At 37.6% G+C, this 22,643-nt stretch overlaps 1 protein-coding gene across 8 annotated transcripts; it reads left to right on the forward strand.

Annotated features, from left to right (window-relative positions):
* Positions 1–6,624: 6,624 nt before the first annotated feature.
* On the forward strand, positions 6,625–22,564 carry rufy3 (RUN and FYVE domain containing 3). Of its 8 annotated transcripts, none has more exons than XM_026211299.1 (19): positions 6,628–7,132; positions 14,635–14,694; positions 16,189–16,362; positions 16,546–16,663; positions 16,756–16,857; positions 16,958–17,081; positions 17,242–17,306; positions 17,391–17,456; positions 17,561–17,630; positions 17,867–17,959; positions 18,103–18,186; positions 18,305–18,472; positions 18,915–19,012; positions 20,681–20,800; positions 21,042–21,165; positions 21,262–21,338; positions 21,422–21,446; positions 21,532–21,609; positions 21,837–22,564. In XM_026211299.1, exons 1-19 carry the CDS (start codon positions 6,859–6,861, stop codon positions 21,978–21,980), a joined length of 2,064 nt encoding a protein of 687 aa, XP_026067084.1. In that variant the 5' UTR covers positions 6,628–6,858; the 3' UTR covers positions 21,981–22,564. The 8 variants fall into 8 exon arrangements, with proteins under 8 accessions (XP_026067089.1, XP_026067084.1, XP_026067085.1 ...); XM_026211301.1 differs by lacking the exon at positions 6,628–7,132 and adding an exon at positions 11,352–11,557; XM_026211303.1 differs by lacking the exon at positions 6,628–7,132 and adding an exon at positions 13,916–13,925.
* The last annotated feature ends 79 nt before the right edge of the window (positions 22,565–22,643 follow it).

The raw sequence follows: 22,643 nt of genomic DNA on the forward strand, positions 1-22,643 counted from the left end.
AAGACTCTTCCTTGAAACAAAGCCAAAATATCAAACTGGTCACTTATAACTGAATGCTTTTTTGTATTGATGAACCGTATATCAAACACCACTTCAGTCAGATATCGGTATACAGTATGTTTTTCGTACATCCATAGATGTTACATATGTAAAATCAGATTAATAAAAACAATGTGTTCGGACAAGAGGAATGATTTAGTGAACAGTAATATAATAAATATGTACTCTATAGTGTAGTAAATTTACAAAAAAAATTCTACATTTATTGAATTTCTGAAAGCAAAATGATAGTGTAAAAATGTGAAAAATGTGTGCTTCTCAAAAGGTCTCACTCATAAATGATTTATTTGTGGCTTCTTTGTTTTATTTTCTGTTCTTTCCTTGTGAAGATAAGGGACAATTCAGTTCATGTGCCATGCAAGGCTTCTGAGAGGAGTGGATGGTTTAAGAACTGAGCTGAAACTGGTGTGTGATGAAAAGGCCAGAATGGTTCTGAATTAACTCTGGAAATGAGCTGGCTTAGAAGTGAGAATATAGATCTGTATATAGTACCTAAGATTAGGAAGCTGAAAAAAATGAATGACTGTATTTGTCTGAATAGTCTGAAGCAGGGTTAGGGTTAGGATCCAGGCAGAAAAAAATGTATAACAAAATTCTGTTAAACAAAACCAAAAGGGTAAATCTGATACAGTATGTGTGTATGCCAACACCTACAGCCAGTGTAACTGAGTAAACGAAGCCAACAATCAAGCGACCAGGGAACAATTATAGGAACACTTTACCCCTGTATTTGCCGGAATGGCAGTGTGAAAGGGGCTCAAAATAAACATAACCCCAGGAATCAAGGACAATGGAACAAAGCATATGAGAAAAGAAAAACTAGGAATAAGTAACACAGGGAAAAAAAATAAATGCTGCATGAAAGAAGGGAAATTCATCTGTATTGTAGATAATCTCATGAGAAGAGAAGAGTCCAAATATGATAAAAAAAGATGTTTTTCCTTCCTCTATGCCTACAACCAAATAAATTACTTGTACATTGTGCACATGACAAATACAATCTGTGTTCTAACTAATGCAATAGTTCTAATACTAGGAATGGGTAGCAGATATTTAGAACTATTTATTGTTAGATCTTAGAACAAAGACTAAAATGCTTATATTGTAACAGGATTTACAGTTTTTCTCAGTCGCTTTGGTACATTTCTCGAATCATCCTTGAGATTTGCAAAACAGTAAGTGCATTTCTCAAAACAACTCACACAAATAGCAAAAGAGCATGGATTACCTGCAAAAATCAGTCTCTTGTGCAAAATCCTTAGTTCATCTCTCAAAAATAAATGTCTGTGTCAAGGAACATGTCAGTGCCATCAGAATGACATTTACATTTACATTTACATTTATTCATTTAGCTGACGCTTTTATCCAAAGCGACTTACAATTGCTATATATGTCAGAGGTCGCACGCCTCTGGAGCAACTAGGGGTTAAGTGTCTTGCTCAGGGACACATTGGTGAATGACAAGTCCTTGTGTCATAGTTTACGGATAAGACAGTCAGAATGCTTAGTCATAATACTGCAGATGGCGCTCTCTAGCGGTGCATCTATGTATTTGGAAAAACGAGCTATGATTAAATTATTTGACATTAATGAGAAATTTTCCTATAGTGATCCCACCCTTTTAACTTTTCTCAATGCCTTCATCGTTTATTTTTTTGCAAATTTTGTTACCCTTGCTCCAAATCCAGATCTTTTATAAACTTTATTGGTGTTAACAAACGTGAAATAAATATTTTGGACACAATTTCTATATGATTTTACCCCAGTTATTGAAAAATTATATGAAATATTATTTAATATTGTGCAGTTAGGAGGATATATAAAATTCTGGTTATGAAATTAGTCTAGCAAAGCAAAGGAGACAACACACTGTATTGCAAATTTTTTTTAAAACGTTGCATAATCTATATGGTAGAAAAACACTGTTGATAAGCTTTATGAGGCCATGTCCACACGTACACAAGTTTTTCCTTCTTCCGTTTTTAATGGGGTCATATGATGCTTTTTAAAGGGACACTAAGCAGGAATTACTCCCATCTAGTGGTGAAATTGTATTTTGCATTCAAACTAATTTTGCTCGCCAGCGCCTCGCTTTTTCAAATGCGCGTTGCATCTACGGTAGGCGATATGTACCAAAAAGCTTTGACAGGATGTCTTCTAATAGCACTTCGTCGAGTTTTCCTTCAGGTGAACAGGTGTGTTATTTCAAACAAACTGCAACATGACAGCTAACAAACGAATGTTACAGTATGAATTACTGACTGTGGAAAACATGAAATATTGTAATTAGTAGTTATGTCTAATTTATTCGTTATATTTTCTGAATTATATGCATTGTTAGATATAAAAAAAATATTATAATATAGACTGTAACACTGACTTACCTGTCAAGAAGAAAACAGGCCACTTCAGCGTCTCTTTTGAAATCTTTATCCAGCATTAGCTCTTTCCACCTAGAAAAAGCTTCCCCGACATTAACTCTTGTTTTCTGTAATCTACGGTCACGTTTCCTTTTACGTTCTATTTTTGACTGTTTTGGCGACGATGTTTTCTTCTCCTGTGGCGCGGCATATGTATGGTCCATAATAAGAATGCAATCCAGACTTCAGGGCCGCGGGAAGTAATTTTGAACAGGGGGTGCTGTGAATATTTTTTTTTTTTTTGACAAAAAACCTATGAGCCTATAGGCCTATTTAAAATACATTATAAAAATAAATGCATTTAGATTTACTACTTTATTGTCATATACACTTCAGCGCACAGCCAGCCAGGGTCTGAAACACACAGACATCAGTTCTCAGATATGCGCAATGCGCTATTAATCTGAAGCAGAATCAGAAATAATAGTTTAATAATCGAAAGAAAACGAAATAATTACTTTCATTACAATTTCAGATAGCCTATACATACATGCAACTTATTTAGATACAACAAATAATATTACAACAAAATATAATATTAATCAAACTTCACAGTAACGCTAAAACAATGCAATCGATTTGATCAGCTGGCTTGAGTCACTGCACGTTTATGTCACACGCAACTCTATTAACTCCAAAATCTTTTTACTCACACCACAAGGAAATAATCTCTCACTATTTAAAAGCAATTTGTTTATTGAACAGTTCTCCACATCCATTAACTACGCAAAGAACACACGCACAGTATAAAGCTTTCTGTCTCCATCTCCAACCTTTTTACACAAACCACAAGGAAATAATCTCCGACTATTTAAACGTCATTTAACAGTTATCCACAACCATTACGCAAAGAACACACGAACGAAATAATACTCTCCATCTCCATCCCCACCACCTTACAAAAATACTATAGTGTACTACTTACAATTGCTTGGCTAGTCAAAGCTGATCCCACACTTGTTGCCAAAAAAATAAATGTTAACGTTACAAGCGCGGCAGCACTATGCTCTTACCTGAGCTACATGCAGGCGGGGTGCCCTGGTTACAGGTGTCCAAATGTGGAGGTGCGCCCAAAATCCGTTTCTGTGAATTATTTTTTCCTCGTTTCTGTCATTAAACTATGTAAATTTACTAGTCAGCTGCTGCCAAAGATGGATGTGTTCTGCATGGAACGAGCGGGAAACCTCGTTACTCGGCGACCAAACCTGCCTGCCTGTCATTGACAACGTAACTTCCGAACCTGTGTTGATTAGGCCTCAAAATATTAAATTAAAATTGTAATGTAAAATATACGTAATGGCCTATGTGTGTCAAAATCATTTTCTAAAATATTCATAGGGAATTTATAAATTGTGCAAAATATTTTAATAGGCCTACATTTTTTTCTTTTTTTACATCTCCCTCTCGTCACTAGGGGGTGCTGCAGCACCCCCAGCACCCCCACTTCCCGCGGCCATGCCAGACTTTTAAACTTGCCAGTGCAGTTTCAAGCGCCTCTCACTGCTCTGTACCTGCGTTTCTGGCTCTGACCGAAAACGCGCTGTGGAAACGCGTTGGCTTAGTACTTTTTGTCCCTCTCTGCTATTATAGTTTTGCAAGATGGCGGAACTACATGGAAGCCTCCGTCGACCTACCGTCCCATGTATATAAAGATAATAAATTCTTCATTTACGAGGATTAGTTTAAACATTGGCATAGGTATTTGTACACCATTGAGGGCATATTTATGAATAAAAATATTGATTTTAGATAATAAAATACCTAAAAAGTTACTTATTGTCCCTTTAAAGATAAAGTTATTTTGGTATTTGGTGTAACAGAAAATGCTGATGCTTTAATGTTCAAAAAACACATTTTTAAAATAATGTACATTATTGTTGGTCTTATGCCCCGCCTCTCTTGAACCCGTGGTTTTCTACAAAGTCCCTCCTTCCAAGAAGAGCAGTCTGCTCTGATTGGCCAACTGACCCAGTGCATTGTGATTGGCCGAACACCACAAGCACTCGCCGGAAATGTAACATCCTTTTCCATAATCACAAGATTCATCTTTCAAAATAAATGTAAGGACAGTTAATAATTTCCTTAGTTTTACCATCAGTTCAAGTGCGAAAGTGGAACAGAGTCACATGACAGTCAGTGATGAGCTCAATGTGTTTGAAGTACACAAGCCACAGACAGTTAAGACAGCTGACTCAATTATGTGACCCCCCCCCCTCTCTCTCTCACACACACACACACACACACAGACACACACAAACACACAAACGCTAAACTCTGCGTTTGAAGAGTCAATAGCAAATACTTAAATTAATAACAAAACATATTTACAGTAGCTAATTCAGAAGAGCCAGATTGTCATAGCAAAGTCTGAATTACCTCCTCTCCTAGGTTCACGAAATGGTAAGGTCACCAGATTTCTAAAATGAAAACCGGGGACATTTCCTAGTTCAGTGGTCAAAATATCACTGAAATATCACTTGCCATTACCTACGAATTAAAAAATGGGGATAGTATGTTTTTGTGGTTTGTTTTTATTATTATTTTATATTAACATCATAATTGTGTTTTTAATACAATTCACCAAAAATGACACTGAAATAGTAATAGTAACTATCGCAAATAGCCTGGGGTGTAACAACTCCACTCCCTGGTAAAAACATCACTAAACATGATTTATAATTAATATAACATACAAGGCTCATTTAAACATGTTTTTGAAATTTGTAACATTTAATTTAAAAAAAGCTGTCATCCCTATACCAAAACATGGATTGTAAACTGGGCGGGCGGGCGGACAGACAGACAGACAGACAGACAGACAGACAGACAGACAGACAGATAGAGAGATAGACAAACCTCATTGGTTCTTGCACATCATAAGCACTTTGAGTTTCAGTTTACCATATTCAATGTGCATGAGATAAAATAAAAATGCAAAAAAATTAATGAGTACTTCTTAAGTTGAAATAAAATTCTATGGAGTAAAAAGTACAGTTTTTTCTTCAGAAATGTAATCAAGTAAAAGTAATCAGTTTACATTTTACATGAATAAAGTACAAATAATCCCAAAATAATGCTTAAGTACAGTAATCAAGTAAAATAACTCAAGTAGCATATTTTACACCCCTGCAAATAGCAAACATCTCAAAACAGGATGGTTTTATAACAAAATTATGGCTTTACAAAAACACATTAAAATAAAACAATAAATATGATAACATGATAAATAAAACAAATATATTATTAACTGTATTTAACATTTTCACAACTGTGTGTAGGCTACATAGGCTAATACCTTTCAAATTTTGTTTATAAAAATATGCTTCTGGAAACTGATATTTTCTATCCCTAATCAGGGTTAATATTTCGCATTTTAGGCTCGTATTGACAACAAAGTATGTGTTCTCTGCAAATGTAATCGTGCAAGTGTAGTTGATTATTTTATTTTATTTTTACATTACTATCTGAGATGTAAGAGTAGTGACAGCGTTTCAGGGATGTTTAATAGGACTATTGTGTGCAAAACAATCCTGCAACCTACATGTCATGTTATACACTGCACAGAAACAGTATTACTTTGTTTTAATATGTATATAACACGATCTCTTTTGTTACGTACCACATACACGCACATCGAGAGCGACACCAAAGAAAAGGGGTGCCGCCCGGAGTTCAATCAACCAACAGGTGGCAGTATAATCTTAACCTTAAAGCCATGTTGGCCAGTCAGAATTTTCTTGCAGTGCATATATGTCCACTGTTTAGTAAACAAATTAGAAGCACGTAAAGTGCATTAAATAGTATTTGTTATTTTCTGAGAAAAGCAAGAGTACATTCCTGAGTACATTTCTGAAAAATAAGATTTAACAGGCCCTCAAGTCCCTCTAACTGAAAAACGCACATAGTTTTCCTGATTGGTAACTGCTTTCAGTTCTTTAAAACTGATCCCTGCACATCTCAAGAAATTGCTGTTCGATTAGTTGCTGCCCAGTTAACTTATATAACAACATGTTAGAAAAAGTCATTTAAATGCAGTGTCCACCTGTAACGTTAGTATGTCCAGTAGAGACACATTCGTGTAGCATACTGCACGGTTTGTGTTCCCGCTGTATTGAGGTCAAAGTGATGATGATGTTGTTCCTTTAAATGCTTTCACCCAGCTGATCTACGTCACAACATAGCCTACTGTTTGTATGGACAATTACGTTTATTTCTTTATTGTTTTGGCCGCGGATTTAGGATCAACACAGACCACACGCGTCGAGTCATAGTTTATAACTGTCCAAGGCAGTCCTGAATAAGCATGAGCTAGTTTCCACTACGAGCTGAATGCAGTTGTGTTGTTGACGCAGAGTGGTCACATGTGTTTGAACTGAAGATGGCGGACCACAGCTCAGGAACATCGGAGCAGCACAGCAGTGAAGTTTCAGAAACGTTAGTGTCATCTAATGAATTTCTCAAACCCCACATGCAGGACAGCGATGGACATAGAGCAAACAGTCCAGAGGAGTCGCTTTGTCCTGCCTCGGTGATTTACTTTAAGGAAGCGCTAACTTGTAACACAAGTTTACAGTTTACAGAGGCGAGCTCTTCTCTTCCTGCCCCAGTGCGATATGACTTCCAGATTGAGAAGATTAACAAGAAAATAAGAAGTAAGTATATAGTGTTTGCTTCTCTTGAACATGCTGCGTTATTTGACACAAGCCTTATGTTTCAATGTCAGCAACATTGCACAATGACAACCAACCTCGAAGTTTATACTAGTTTGCTGTTTCTGCCTTTCTTAGATTTTTTTATTATTATTTTTTTTAATTAATTTTAATTCATAAGTAAATAATAACACACAGCTAGCACAAACTGTCATCAGCTCGGGTGTAAAATATAAAACCTGGGCCCGTATTCACTAAACATTGTATCTTGTCTCTCCTAAATAGCAGTAAAAGTTGTTAGCTAAGATTTCTCTTAAAACCTATTAACAAATCTGCTGAGACAAAATTTAATTCAGAAAAGTCCAAGAGTAAGGGTGGGGTTGACCTCGTTGCTATGGATGATGTCAGCATGCTTACTAGCTATGCACACAGTGATTGGCTGAAAGTCTGTCAGCTTTATTCAGAGTAATATTGTAGAGCATGATGTTGCAATAAAGTTTTAAAAATAAAAATGTTGCCACATCCAAATAAAGATTTTAAAATGCAGGCTAAGTGTCACTAATTAAACCGAATTAAACAAGTATATGTTCGGCTAATTGTCATTTATGCTTCTCTTAAACAGTAAGTGAATATGCACATAATTAACAAAGTAGAATAACCATAGCTGATAGTATTACAATAGACTGTATGAGTATTACATGCAAAACAACAACTGGATGCCAGACCAGCTGTTACTTCCTGTCCAACTGGTTAATGCAAAAAAGGATATAATCAAAGGAAAAGTTAGAGTTAGTCTCGGGCCGGCAGGAATTGTGGGTGGGGGGAGTGCATGTACAGTTCTCTCTCCACCTTCAATACCATGACTTAGGTGCCCTTGAGCAAGGCACCGAACCCCCAACTGCTCCACGGGCGCCGCAGCATAAATGGCTGCCCACTGCTCTGGGTGTGTGTTCACAGTGTGTGTGTGTGCACTTCGGATGGGTTAAATGCAGAGCACAAATTCTGAGTATGGGTCACCATACTTTGTTGAATGTCATGTCACTTTTTCACTTCACTTTTAGGATAGTTTGTGGTTTGATCTTAGTGATTTAGGAGTCCTCTTCACTACTCCTAACCTTTCACAGATTTAGGAGTTAGTTTTAGAGCTAAAACGCATTGTGAAATACTCTTAAAAACTTTTACGTGGGAGTCTTAGCTTAAGAGGGATACGGAACCGATCTGAGAGCAACTCTGAGTAAGGAAAAGACAAAAACTTTCATCTTAGTGAGGAGGCGGGGTTGACCCTGTTGCTATGTATGACACAATCTTTTGAAGACTGTGATTGGTTGGTTGTCCAAAAAGAAAAAAAAAAAAGTATAGGGTCTATTCTAATTCTCACTTTGAATTTACATACATACTTTTTCCTATTTGACTGTTCTCTCTCTCACACACACACACACACATTATATGTGTGTATATACATCCTTTTTTTATTTACCATGCTTTTAATTTCCTATAAGGTATTTGATTGGCTTAGAATGATAAAAATTGTTCCACTCTTTCCAGTTACAGTGATTTCTGTCCTATTTAAGTGGCGGTTTGAATGTTGGTTTTAATGTATCGAACATGGAATCAAAACCAAGAAGGGCAAGAAAGCCAAACTGGACAGAGGAACAGTGTTTACTGTTAGCCCAGTTAGTGGATGAACACAAGGCCATTCTTAAAGGAAAATTTGGGCCGGGTGTCACAGCAAGGGACAAGAAGCAGACATGGGAGCATATAGCACAAACTATTAACAGTTCATTCGCTGCTTGTGCGCACCTATAAGCCTGCTATATTCATAAATGCAGTTTTTTGAGCCTGCAAGGTGGCAATGTCCAGGTGAAACGAAATGAACTGCGACACAATAAGATGTTCTGAAAGTGCTGTAATTGTTTGTGTGATCACTCTGCTTACAGAAGGTTGTGACAGACCCAAATCACTATTGCATTGTAGCATTTTCACAGTTGCCAAATATCGTAATGTAGTGATTACTTTAATTTCAGCGCTGTGTTGGAAATGTTAGCATGTCTCTAATAAGATCAGTCACAAACATGATCCCTGCACGATCTTATTAACTCACTGTCATCCATTGTCTGCAACACATTTCTTCTGCCTCTTCGTCTTTCTGCCATTTTCTCCTCTGCTAAAGAAACTCTTAAGCCTCTTAAAAGTCCTCGTCTGTGCTCCTAACAAGTTTGACCTTAAGACCTCTTTTAAGGGTTAAGATGCTTTCTGAATTACTTTTTTCTTTACTAGTATTTTTTCTTTAATTTTAAGAGTAAACGCCCACATTTCTAAGAATTTTCTTAGAATTTTGTCACTAGGAGCTACTTTTTGCATTAAGATTCTTTATGAATACGGGCCCAGGAGTCCTAATTTAGGATTGACTAGTCCACTCCATTATTTTTTAGATTTTCTCCTAAATTGCTTTTAGCCTTAAGATGTTTTGTTAATACGGGCCCTGCTGCACGGCTTTAGGTATCCACAACCTTAAAGTGTACAAATCGCATAGACTTCTAATCCTTGAGCTCATGTTCCCCATGAGAAATATTACTGGTTGAGTGTGCGTCCTGGCTATTATTATGGTCAGATTTGGCTGATTCTGAACTATCTACTTTGCCAACATTTTTGGCCATCATAGTCATGCTGTAAATGACTGGAATGCACATGCTGCCCAAAACTGCTTTCTGTGTAGGTTGTCACTTGGTTTTCTGTGCTTTTTAAACATTCTTTTGGCGTGTTACAGAGATTAACTGTTTGAAATGTTAATTAAGGTCTCTTAAAAGCATATTGCAAGTGAAAAGCGAGTGATCTTAAATCCAAACCAACCATGATTCTGTATAACTGTCCTTTTCATAAATATATGCATTTCAAAAAGTATGTGAAATGAGTAGGATATCTAAATATGCAGTATTCATGAAACTGTATGCAGACAATTCTTGCCTGCTGAGATTTCTTTGTGCAAGTGTGCAACCAGTTTGCCATCCCATAAATCCACAAGAGCCGAGGAGCTCTGTGAGTCACGCTGTCTTTTTTTTTTTTTTTTTTTCTTGGTAATACTGTACTTGTTTAACAACACCCAGGTAAATTATTTTCACAGTTTTTCTTAGTACATCACAGGTCAAAGAACATGCTGGTTAAAGGATGATGGTGAAATACCAGATACATCTGGAAAATGTACCATTCTATTCAGTTGCAATGGAATCGTGCAGGTTTTTATTTCAAGAAAAAAAAAGAACAGAATTCATTTGAAATACAATTTGTTTGTAACTTTACAAATATCGCTTTTAATTCAATATGTCCTTGCTCAATGAATTTCTTTTTAAAAAATCATACTGACTCAAACATTTGTCTGTACCTAATGCGGTTTAATTTTTTTATTAATTGATAGTTTTCATGCATAAGTGCTTTTCTCTTGTAAATAATACAATTAGAATATTAGTTTATAGACTTTTAAAATGAGGTTCTTCTCTTTTCAAAGGAACTTTCAAAGGTTGAAATGGGATCACTTTTACAGTGTCCACACAATATTTTCATCGCGTTTGTTTCATACACTGATTAATATGAGTGGTCAGTTTGCTCCTCTTCAAGATGTCTTTCTAAAGCAATGTTCTGGTTCTCAATCGGTCGTACTTCCATCCTTCTCTTGTGCGGCAACAGCTCCCCCCTGCATCTGACAGGCCTCTGGGGAGCTGTGCCCCCTTCCACCATCTGCTCACGTGATTCCCAGAATCCTCCTCAGCATCATGGCAGCCATCTTGGTCAGCACCCTCCCATTTGCAGTGCGTGCAGCCAATCTGGTGAAAGCTAGCGTCTGGGCTGTGAGGGAGGGACTGAGAGAGAGAGAGAAAGAGAAATCTCTGATTGTAGCTGCGCTGAGGCTCACACAGCATCTCAATCCCCTGGCGGCGCTGAGCCAGAGAGCACTGAAACCTTTATTAACACTGAGGATTTTAGCTGTCGCTGCTCCTTCACAAGGCGAGGCCATTGAGTCCAGGAAGAATAGCATCCTTTCGGCCAGATTTGCCGTGAACTGCTTGTTTATTTCCCCCCTTCCTTCTTTCTTTGCTTTCACTGACTGTTTTTTCATTCTCCTTTGTGCTGGAGAAGACTCTTGCTTGGACTGGATAAAAAAATTCCTATTCCCTGCTCCTGACTCTTCACTGAGGGCCGTCATCGTAAGTGTTGTTGCTGTCGCAGCAGCAGCAGCAGCTATCAGCTGAGTCACCATGTCTGATCTGATGCCCCAGAGCGAGGCCCCCACTCCCACTACTGACAAGATCACACAGGCAGCCAGAGAGACCATCTACCTATGCAACTTCCGCGTTTCGGTGGATGGCGAATGGCTGTGCCTGCGCGAGCTCAACGACATCTCGCTAACGCCAGATCCCGAGCCATCTCATGAAGGTAGGCACACAGCATCACTAGGCCTCTGTGGCTCCTTCGTACTGGGCGGTGCTCGTCCAACCTTCCACCATCATGCTCTCAGTATTCCCACAGGCCTGCTTGGAAATGTAGTTTTTATGGAGAACAAGTGTTTGTTTCACACTGACTGATTTGAGAGAAGCTATTCATATCCTGTTTTGTTCTAATAACATTTTTGTCACATTGAACAAATTGAGTATGTGCACTGCACTGTCTGGAAAATCCCTCAGAACAAATGTCGTTCCAACAAAAACAACAACAACAAAAAAACTAAATATGTTTTTACAGACTGTTAGCCTTTTAGTGTCATTGACTGTAAGAAAATTTGGATTGTTGGTCATAATGTTTAAACAATATATCACACCAAAAAAGCTGACACTAAAAAGCAATTACTAAAGATAACTATAATGGTAACTATAATAGTATACACACCAACAGAATATAATATTTGGTTCTTCTTATTAGTGCATGCTGCAGTTTTGTTCCAGCTCTTTAAAGCAGGATGGATTCTGATTGGCTGACAGTGTTTTTATTCTTCATCATGTGGAAAACAATCGTTCTGAAAGTGATCCCAATGTTATTGTTCCTCTGTATCATTATAGCTGTGGTGTGGACTTCCCTATTCTCATAATTAGAATGAGTATTAAACCTTTATAGTTATCATGCTTGATGTGAGCGGGCCTTTAACAAATGACTTAATCTTGTTTGATATGTTCTCTTTCTCTGTTAAGTTTAATACAAATAAAAGGCATTTTGTAAATATGCTTATCATTTGGTTTTCATTTATTTACCTTACTGAAGAGAAAAATAAGGCAATACATTATTTTCTAGAAAAGTTATGGTGTCAGACCACACAATTGTTTTGCTAATCCAGTGCATTATTGGAGAGTCACGGTTTATCGTGCCAAAGGTTAACATCATCTGGACACACACTGTAGCTCTGGAGACAGGCCAGGGATTCACACTCAGTCAGATGTTTTGAACTGGCAGTAGAGAAGATGTAACCAGGGCCACTTACAGCAGCAGTTCAGTCTAATATTTTTTATCTTCATTGGGTGAGAAGGAAATAGGCCTGGAGAAAGATAAGGAATAGAAGACATTACCTGATAAGGTGTGTTTACAGAGTCATCCTCTGAGATGATTATATACTACAGAAGTAGTCGTTTATTGGTCAAGGCATTTTCACAAATTGCATCACCTTTATACTGTGATAAACATCTGACATTTTTAGTGTCGCATTGGACCCCAGGGTTCAAAGCCAATACAAATTAAGAATACATTTTTTCATAGATGTTTTACAACAAATATTCTCTTCAGTTAAACCACTGCATATCAATCCGTACTGGTTAGTTGCCATTTTCACTGCATGCAGATGTGCTTTGTAGTGTTTGGTGTTCTCTGCCTCATTAAGTGTCAATTATGGCTTTATTTTATTTTTGTTTCTTCTTTTCCCTCTCAGGCAAGTGACAGAATCTCTATGAATTAAAAAAACATAAACATAAAAAGTTTTATTTTTGGACGAAAGCTTTCTTTCATGTTTCACAGAAGAGAGAATCACACGTGGATGTTTAGAACTACGTGAGGTAAAAGATTATTTTTTGTTTGTTGCTGTCCCTTTAAAGTGGTTGTGGAATGAATCTAACATAAAAAGATATTATTCCAGTGCTGTGGATTAAAAGGAAATATAACATTCTTTCCTGAGGCCTTCTGTCAAACAGTCGGTTTAGATAAGTTGCCACTAGTGTAAGTAGAGCATTGTTTGAGCTCCTTTTAGTGTAGTCAGATTACTTCTGATCCAGATTGTCTGACTTGTTATAATAGTGGCTCTTAATGACCGTCAACACTCAGTTTGCTATTAATAGTCTCTGTTGTAATGCTTCTGAAGTCATCCACTAGGGTAAGATTTGCGCTAATGTATGACAGTGAGAGAGAGAGAGAGAGTGAGCTTGGGTCTGTAGTAGGGGTGTCCATGGTTAACCGGTTAACCGATTAACCGTTAAAAATTGTGTAACCGAGTGAAACATTTTGCTCGGTTAAGTGACGTCAATGGCGTGCATTGAATTGAGTTGTAATACATTTTTGCACCACCAGAGACCGCCAGAGCGCTCCCAGACATTTGTAATGTCCACAAGAAGAAGTCATTTTTCTAATATGAAGCGGGCTGAGTGACGGGGCAAAATGCAAGTATTGCAATACAGTGGTTAGATATACTTCAAGTACAACCTCGTTGTTGTAATCTCAACAGCCAACACCCGGGCATCATTAGGCCGGTCAGGACACACTAGATGCGTGGCGAAAGCATCTCAGCTGCGTAGCGTGTCTGTTTTTAATTCGGTTCCCATGTTAACAGGTTAGAGCTTGCCGACTGCCTGCGTGAGACGCGCGGGTCAGGCGCGGCTCGACGCGTGCATGCTAGAAATAGAACCGACGCCTTGTTGGAAGCGTTTCCAGGCAAAGTATAATAGGAAAATATGTTTATATGTCATTTTGTACAAAAATACATATTAATTCATGACATTTTGATATTTGAAAGTCTATAGGTTGACATAAATTCAGATATAAATGTAATTTAAATAAATAAATAAATAATTATCGCTTTTCAAATATTGTAACGTTACGTGTCAAACATAGTCATAGCCTTAGCGAGGCGGCCGCGGAGTCTGCTTGTTACCTTTTGCCTTATACATTTTAGGCTTATTCTCAAATTCAGATTGTGTTAATGGGCGGCATTATTAGGCAGTTTTAATAGGACAATTTGACCGGGGAGATTACATTTTGTCGGACATATCTTTTTTTTTTCGGCCAATGTCCGGAAATTACTATGGTTATGGTTACTATGGCACACTATGGTTAACCGAGTATTAACCGCTAAGGGCCTCGGTTAACGGTTAATGAAAAACTTGAGAACGTGCAGCCCTAGTCTGTAGATAAGTCTACTCACTCAAATTTCCTATAATATAAAGTGTATTCACTCTTGTTGTTGCTTTGGTTTACTCCCATGAAGTGCATGACCCAATCCTTTTCTGCTTTTTTTCTGTTTTCCATTGCCTTTTGCAAAGACTCATGGGAGGATTTCACAGATTTGGTGGAGCAAATGCAAATGCTTGATGAGTTTAAAGGTGCGTATGGTGGCATCACTCTCCTCAGTCCACCTCATCCCTGCCTCGGGCACCATCCTAAAACCACAGCTGCATGGCGGTGCAGCCCTGTCTTTACCAAACCAGCCTCCCTGAACGGCACATCTGCACCACAGCTTCTAAACCTTTACCTCTTGTGCTCATGTTCTTTTGTTCTTTTTATTTGTCTCTGTTTTGTCTATCCTTTCCTATTGGTTTGATGTTTCCATCAAAGGCTTTGTCTCTGTGACTTTTTTCGCTAGCTCTCTTTGTAGCTAGCAAAATGTATTTTTTTGTCTGTTTCCCTGCCCCACCCCATTCTCTGGCTGTTTTGGCATGTTGATCGCATGGTTTTACAAGGATTTCATACAATCAGTGATCAATTTCAGATTCTTCAGATTTATTCCCTTTAGAGACATTAAAACATTTATGATTCAGAGACTTCGTATGCACTGAAAACACACTAAAACTATCTCTGTCCTTATAGTGAAATAGTTTGGTTTCTGTAATTTGCATATCCTTTGCATAGACATGAAGCTATAGCTTGACTTATTCTTTGCTGTGTGATTCTGCAAAGCTACAAGGACTTTACAATTCAATAACTTCTTGTTGTTGCATTAACAATTCAATATTTATTTTAGAAGTCATGACCATTTGAAATAAACTTTTAAAAGTCAGTGTACTGTGGGAAAATGACCCACTGCCTCCTGGGTCATTTCTCCTGTCTCAGCTCCTGAAGAGTAAAGACATGTTTGTGCAATGTAAGTGCATTAAGATAGGAAGCTTAGTGACTAAATGCTAAATGAGTCCATCATCGTCCATTTGTAAAATCCCAATTGATTTTAAAGAAGAAAAAAAAACCTATTGCAGCCTTTCTCTCACGCAGCACTGTCCTCAAGAGAAAGCTCACTGCTATTCATGAACAGACATGGATTGAGAGTATTAATGATGAAATGATTGCATTAATGTGGGTGTGTTTTTGTTTAGATAGGGTGAGGCTTGAGAACTCAAACTCGAAATTCAGTTTTACTGCTGTGATTCATCGTAAGGTTGAATTAAGATTATCCTGAAAAGATCAGCTTTCAAAACAGATGAGATGGTGGAATGAAATCTGTGTGCATTTGATGCATTTCACATTGTAGGGCCTATAACATCTACCTGTCCAGGGACTGCGGGTGGAAATTAGCATTTTTTGCTATAACCTGGCACATGACATATCTTCTTTTTTAGACTAATGTTTTTTCTGTGCATTGTCCCTGATCAAATAAAAATAAATTCAAATTCAAATTCATCAACTACAATTTCATAAGTCTTTGCCAGACATCGAGCAAACCACATAGCCACAGTCAGTGGGTTCTCATGAAGTCTTTCTTTGAGAAAACCCTCACATATTGCTTATATCTCATGCTCAGACCTGTTAAATACTGTGTAGAAAAAAATTCAGACTTAGAGAATTTAGTTTTAAATCATGCTTGATTTTTTTTTTTTGATTTCCAGATCCCAAGGACCCCATTGCCATAGAGAGGCTTAACCTGATGAACATGGCCAAGCTGAGCATCAAGGGCTTGATTGAGTCTGCACTGAACCTGGGCCGCACACTGGACTCTGACTATGCCCCACTGCAGCAGTTTTTTGTCGTCATGGAGCACTGTCTGAAACACGGACTTAAAAGTAAGCGCAACAAATCCCAACCCAAATTCTGCTGTCTTTAGACTATTCCCTGGTCCTCATTTGTATCCTTTACGCAATAATCATTTGCTCATTAATTTTGATAATTACTGATTGCACAGTATTTTGGAATGCAGTGTTTATTCCGTCTGCTTTCTTTTTTTCCCCTAAACATTTTTTTTAAAGGTAAGAAGACGTTCCTTGGCCAGAATAAGTCTTTTTGGGGTCCTCTGGAACTTGTAGAAAAGTTGACTCCAGAAGCTGGTGAGATCACAGCCAGCGTCAAAGACCTTCCTGGGCTCAAGTAAGATTTTCTTTTTTTTACTTGAACATATTGTTGTTGGTTTTCAGAAGGCATACTGTGCTTCTGATTCTAAAGTTGTTCTTTTGTTCCAGAACCCCATTAGGAAGAGGCAGAGCATGGCTTCGTCTGGCCTTAATGCAGAAAAAGCTCTCAGACTACATGAAGACCATCATCAACCGAAAGGACCTACTAAGGTACAATTACAGCTTTTGGTCTCTAGTATAAAAGCCATGAATGTGATTTTGCAACCCAGTTTTGTAAATGTCTTCTGTTTGATCTTCTTGTGTTCCTCAGTGAATTCTATGAGCCCAATGCTCTTATGATGGAGGAGGAAGGAGCTGTGATCGCTGGGCTGTTGGTGGGCCTGAATGTCATTGATGCTAACTTGTGTATGAAAGGGGAAGATTTAGACTCACAGGTATCTGTTAATTACTGTACATGAGTAATGAAGGGACAGCAAATGCTGGAACAAAGCATTATCTTTGTTGCATTTTCTTTGTCCTTTCAAGGTTTTTCTCCAAAGTGTGCTGGCCAAAAGGCGATACAGGGTAATAAGATCTCCTCTACTCTCTTAATAGGTTGGAGTCATAGATTTTTCCATGTATCTAAAAGATAGCACGCACAGCAGCAAAAGCACAGAAGGGTGAGTCCTTATTCAGCTCCCTCAATGGACGCTAATTGTCGAAGTCTGACAGTTATTGGACTCAAAGCTGCTCTTTGCTTTCAGTGATGGACAGATCACAGCTATTCTTGACCAGAAGAATTACGTTGAGGAACTGAACAGACATTTAAGGTGCAGTCCCTTTACCCATCATCAGACTAGTGTGTTTGTGACTAGCTGCTCATTTGGAAGGCATGAGCAATCTCACATTGTCACTCTAAATTCCCCTTTCCCAGTGCGTCAGTGAATAACTTGCAAGCCAAAGTGGATGCACTGGAAAAATCCAACACAAAACTTACAGAGGAGGTGGGTAATAATTATAATTGAATGGATTACTGAAGATGTGGTAAATACAAGTGCGTAATAAACAAGAGACAAATGATTTACATAACTGATAGATAATTTACATGTTAGCAGCCTTGAATTCACATGATATATTTATGCACACAGCTGTGTATACACTACTGTTCAGAAGTTTTAATTATAGAATAGATGCTGTAATAATAATACCAACTGTTTGCGCATGTGTTCTTCATATTTAGCTTGCTGTGGCAAACAACAGGATCATCACTCTGCAGGAGGATCTGGAAAGGGTGAAGGAGGAAAGCTCTTACTTTGTGGAGTCTAGTCGCAAGGTAAAGAACGGTTTTGATCGTACAGTGCTGATTGTTAACATTCATTCAATAGAGCAACATTTATTGTTACTCATTATTCAAAAGTAAACTACAAGCTCATAGTAGTTCTTTGCTCTCATACTTAACCCGTATTTCTCTTGAAGGCATCAGGGGCAGATGGTACCGCAAACGGTCAAGTGCTTGGAGAAACACGCAAACAGCTCAAAGAGGAAACTCAGCTCAGACTGGTGAGAAAAACCATTCATAAGTGTAACTTCAAATTCATCTCTGATATGAGGTCTTCAAAGAATCGAGTCTGTGTTCTTTCGATTAGAAGTCTGGAGAACTGTTTGTGTGTTGGTGTAGGATGTCGAGAAGGAGTTGGAGGTGCAGATAGGGATGAAGCAAGAGATAGAGCTGTCCATGAAGATGCTAGAGAAGGACATCTGTGAAAAACATGATGCTTTGGTGGAGCTCAGACAGCAGCTAGATGAAATGCGTACACTCAACCATGAGCTCTCCATTAAGTCACAGGTAAACTTAAGCAACTTATTTAGTTATATTTTTGAATATCTAAACCTGTCTCTCAAACCATAAACATAGCCACAGAGGCTGACATGGCGTTAAAAAAGGAAGAAAACAGTCACAGGTATGAAAAGAGAGACATGTTTCCATTAAAAAACATACTTTTCACAATCTACAGATTTACTATTTGAGCGCCAAATTGTTTCACATACGGAAGCTGCTTGTAAGCAGCATATATTAATTTTCCCTCCCCATTTTAAAAGGGTCGAGTGACAAGGAAGTTATCTGATTTGTCATTGCCAAAATAAAGAAGCAAGTACAGACTTGCTGTAGCTTTACAGGGCTTTAATGTGTAAAATTGTTAATAAGAATAAGAACATTACAATTATTTTAGTACCACTTATCTAATGTAGCAAAACTGCATTTATTTGAGTTTATGTTTGTCTTGTAGGGCTCAGAGGCCGGTGCAAAACAGAAAAATGACATCATCAGCCGGTTGGAGGAGAAAACAAACCAGATGGGGAGCATTATTAAACAGCTGGAGAGCAGGTAAAGGAGTCGAACTATGGCTCTTCTAATTTTAATAATAAGTAACACAAGAGCATATATACTGTTGTCCACAATATTATCAATTAATATTGACCTACACTAATAAATGCTTTAAAAGTTATTTTTTTTTTGTAGTTTAAATCATTTTAAAGCAGTTTTTTAAAGTGAACAAACTGAACCTTAAATCGTTATTCAACTAACATTTGTATACACTTTTATTGCAAATAAATAATTAGATTTTCAATCATAGATTTTCACTGTAAGCTTTTGAACTGCACCATATGTTACTAATTTTCCAAAGGAGCTTATTGTTCAGGATGCACAGATTTCCTTAATCGGTGAAAGATCATAACAAAGATCACATATATAGAGCACAAATAAGACAAGGCCACTCTTTCCTTTTTCAGTTCTGTTGCCAACCTCTGGGAGGCAGCCATGCTTCTGTTTCTACAATAACTTTCTGCTTTCGCTCTCTGTCTTCTCTCAAACACTTCTTTGCTTTTACCTGTTCATTTGACATTTTTCACATGCTCATTCTCTTTTGTTTCTACACCTTTTTCCTGAGCAGTGAGAAAGACATGGCTAAACAGGCACGAAGCTTGAACACAGTTGCAGGAAAACTCCTTCAGCAGCAATAAAATGGTCACTGACTAGATAGTTTCCAAAAAAACAACAACAACAAAAAGATCTTCAGTTTGATTTTACATAACATAGATGACTAGGGTGCTTATTTTATTACAGAGTATCAGATCCATTGCCGTTATTCTGTCTTTAAACCGGACTGAAAACGACAGATCTTGCTTCTTTGTCGCCCCCCCAGCCTCATCTTTCAATCGTGTACACTTGATCCAGTGCTTCTGTCTCTAGTCTCCTTCTATATGTTTTAGCCAAAGTTAAATGCAACTGTTTTGAACCGCTTAGAACAAAAATGTCAGACGTACATTTAAAGTAATGGAAATGCATCTCTCTAATATCTTTACTTGTCAATACTGCAAAAATACTTCTCAAACCATAACCCAGTTCAGTACATCACAGGGAACCATTCCTAACAAAATTGTACAATCGTTTTATACTCTATATAAAAGTATGCAACACCATATTATTCGGTAAAAAGTCTTACTTTTTAATATTTTAATATTAGACCAGCCTCCTTACGTTTCATGATATTGAGTGCTTTGATGGATGCCTAAGTGTGTTTATTTCAGGCATATTCAGGAGGTTTTGTTAGCTTTTTTTGAGTGCAGGATGGTGTGCCTGAATTATTTTACTGCTTATTGTAAAATTAATTGAAATCTGAAATTGATGCAGTGGTAGTTGATGCCAAATGTCAAAGCTTTGGAAAGATATTTGTGACACCAGGCTTCACTGGTTCTGCAATAAATCTGGATGATGAAATCCTCTAAATTGTGAATGGATTGAAGTGTATGTTGACATAATTTAGAAGTGAAATGTAGTACAAAGATAGCTTAATAAAAAAAATAAGACATTTGTCAGACTATTTTGCCTTCTTGAGCTTTTACGGTTTCTGCTATAGCCACGTGCTTCCTCCTGTCCTCTCTAAGTTTCTCCCTTAGTTCTTCTTTATGCTTTTATTATTCAGTTCATCTTCGTTTCCCATGGCTTTTAGTTTTCATTTCACCTCATTAAGTTAATGTGGCCCAACTTCAGATGTAAGAAGGCGGAACGAGAGCGGGACCTGGCTGACGAGGCCAATCGACTCTTCAAGCAGGAGTTTGGAGACAAGATTGAGAGTCTGCAGGAAGAGGTGGAGCAGTTACGCAGACAGCGGTACTGAGATTTACTTATTGTTGTGATGTTACATATACTGGTCTACCAATATATTTTGTTTCATATCTAGTAAGCAAATGTTAGAGAATAATAAGAAAAGGTGCTTAAGCTTTTTGAACCCCGGCTGAAGCACACAAGTTTGTTTTCATTTTGATTTAACCAGATGACTGCACAGCCACTGCTTAATGATGTGAAAATTACAAACACATTAATAAAGACCTTGTTTTTCTTGATATGATAGATGGCTTTTGGAACAAGAGCTCCGGAAATGGCGCGAGAACCCTGGAGGCCACATACCTGAAGCTCTGTTAGGAAAAACCCCACCTCAGAGAGACATGAGACAGCATGTGGAGGACATCAGAAGGGTGAGACCTGCTTTCCACTTTAGTGTCATTCAGTTGCTTTTTCTGAATATAGAGTGTGCCGTTCCCTGAAATTCAGGCTTTTTGTTTTTTATATAGGAGTTAGAGTCTGTTAAAAAAGAAAATGATACATTGCGTTGTGCATTTGAGGAAAAGTCAAGTCCGAGTTCCAGTTTGTAAGTCTTAAATGCTGGATCAGTTGCATACAACTCTATTTATACACTGCAATTCTATTAAAATTAAACTGTCTTTTTCTCAGGACGCTGTCACATGAAGATAAACAGGTACTCTACATTTTAACCAGTATTTATGTTTTTAATCCGAGAGGTTCCCTGCAATAATTTCTTATTTTTATATCTTACTTGACAGGACCAGTCTCTTTGTAAAGTCACTGACCCTATCATCTGCCCGATGTGTGAAAACCAAGACTCTCTGACTACACCCAAGGTACCCCAAGCAAGGACATTTGAACATTTAAGCAACAATAAAACAAAATCCTCAGCAAGCTAATCATTGCTTTTTAATTACATGTTATTAAACTACACTACTACTCCCAATTTTGTTACAAAAGATTTCTATTTAAAATAAATGCATGAGCAACTGTTTTCAACACTGAGAATAGAAAGGAAATGTTTCTTGAGCACCAAATCAACATGTCTTTTTAAACTTTTCAGAGGCAATGTAAGAACTGCAGTGGTGTGTTCTGTGAGAACTGCATGGCCAATGAACTTCCTCTGCCCTCCTCCATCAACCCTGAACTTGTGTGTGACGTTTGCTACTCACAGTTACTGCAGCAGTACTCGTCCTCTCCTTCCTGAGGGAGCACAGATTATTCTGGCAGTAGTTGAATGGGTAATCCATGACAAATGACATATCACATTCTAAATCATCAATCAGTACCAGCTATCTCAGTTAAACAACATATCCCTTAATTTGTTTGTGTACAACATTTGCCAAAAAGGGATTCATTTTACAAGCTCTTGTGTGAAATGCTTTAAAGATTTTCTAATTCTTTAGGATTAAGTAAAGCTGTCCACCAAGTGGATTCATGTGGTTCTAGTACTTAAATTGTCTCCATGTCATTCATGATTGCAAGCAGGATATACCATAACACAATAGTGATGTATTAATAGAACGAATCAGGAGATGATGGATTGTAGATAGTGTCAGCTTTTTGAAAACTATGGCACTAAACAATGCACATGAACTATCATTTTAAACTTTGAGTCCAAAACTCATCAGTTGTCTAAGATACCATTCAAACAAACCACATATTATGGAGCAAGACCATAATTGAAATTGAATTAAAATGATGTAAAGAGATTAAAAGGTAGTTTTATGCCTGTGTAATAATGCATTTTATTCTTTATAGCTGAACAATAAAATTTTATTATAGCTTGGATTTCTCAGTCTTAAGTCATTTTATACTAGCCTGGTAATACCAAACTCTGCTACCTCGCTTTTCTTCATAGACAGTACAG

Source organism: Carassius auratus, chromosome 30 (genome assembly GCF_003368295.1).
Source record: "Carassius auratus strain Wakin chromosome 30, ASM336829v1, whole genome shotgun sequence".
In the NCBI taxonomy this organism is placed as follows: Eukaryota; Metazoa; Chordata; class Actinopteri; order Cypriniformes; family Cyprinidae; genus Carassius; species Carassius auratus.

Bases quoted from the DNA above. Each gene is read 5' to 3' on its own strand.
- rufy3 (XM_026211299.1), top strand. From the start codon at position 6,859: ATGGCGGACCACAGCTCAGGAACATCGGAGCAGCACAGCAGTGAAGTT. The intron at 17,960-18,102 runs GTAAAGAACGGT...TTTCTCTTGAAG, and splicing joins TTGTGGAGTCTAGTCGCAAG to GCATCAGGGGCAGATGGTAC. The intron at 20,801-21,041 runs GTACTGAGATTT...TTGATATGATAG, and splicing joins GAGCAGTTACGCAGACAGCG to ATGGCTTTTGGAACAAGAGC.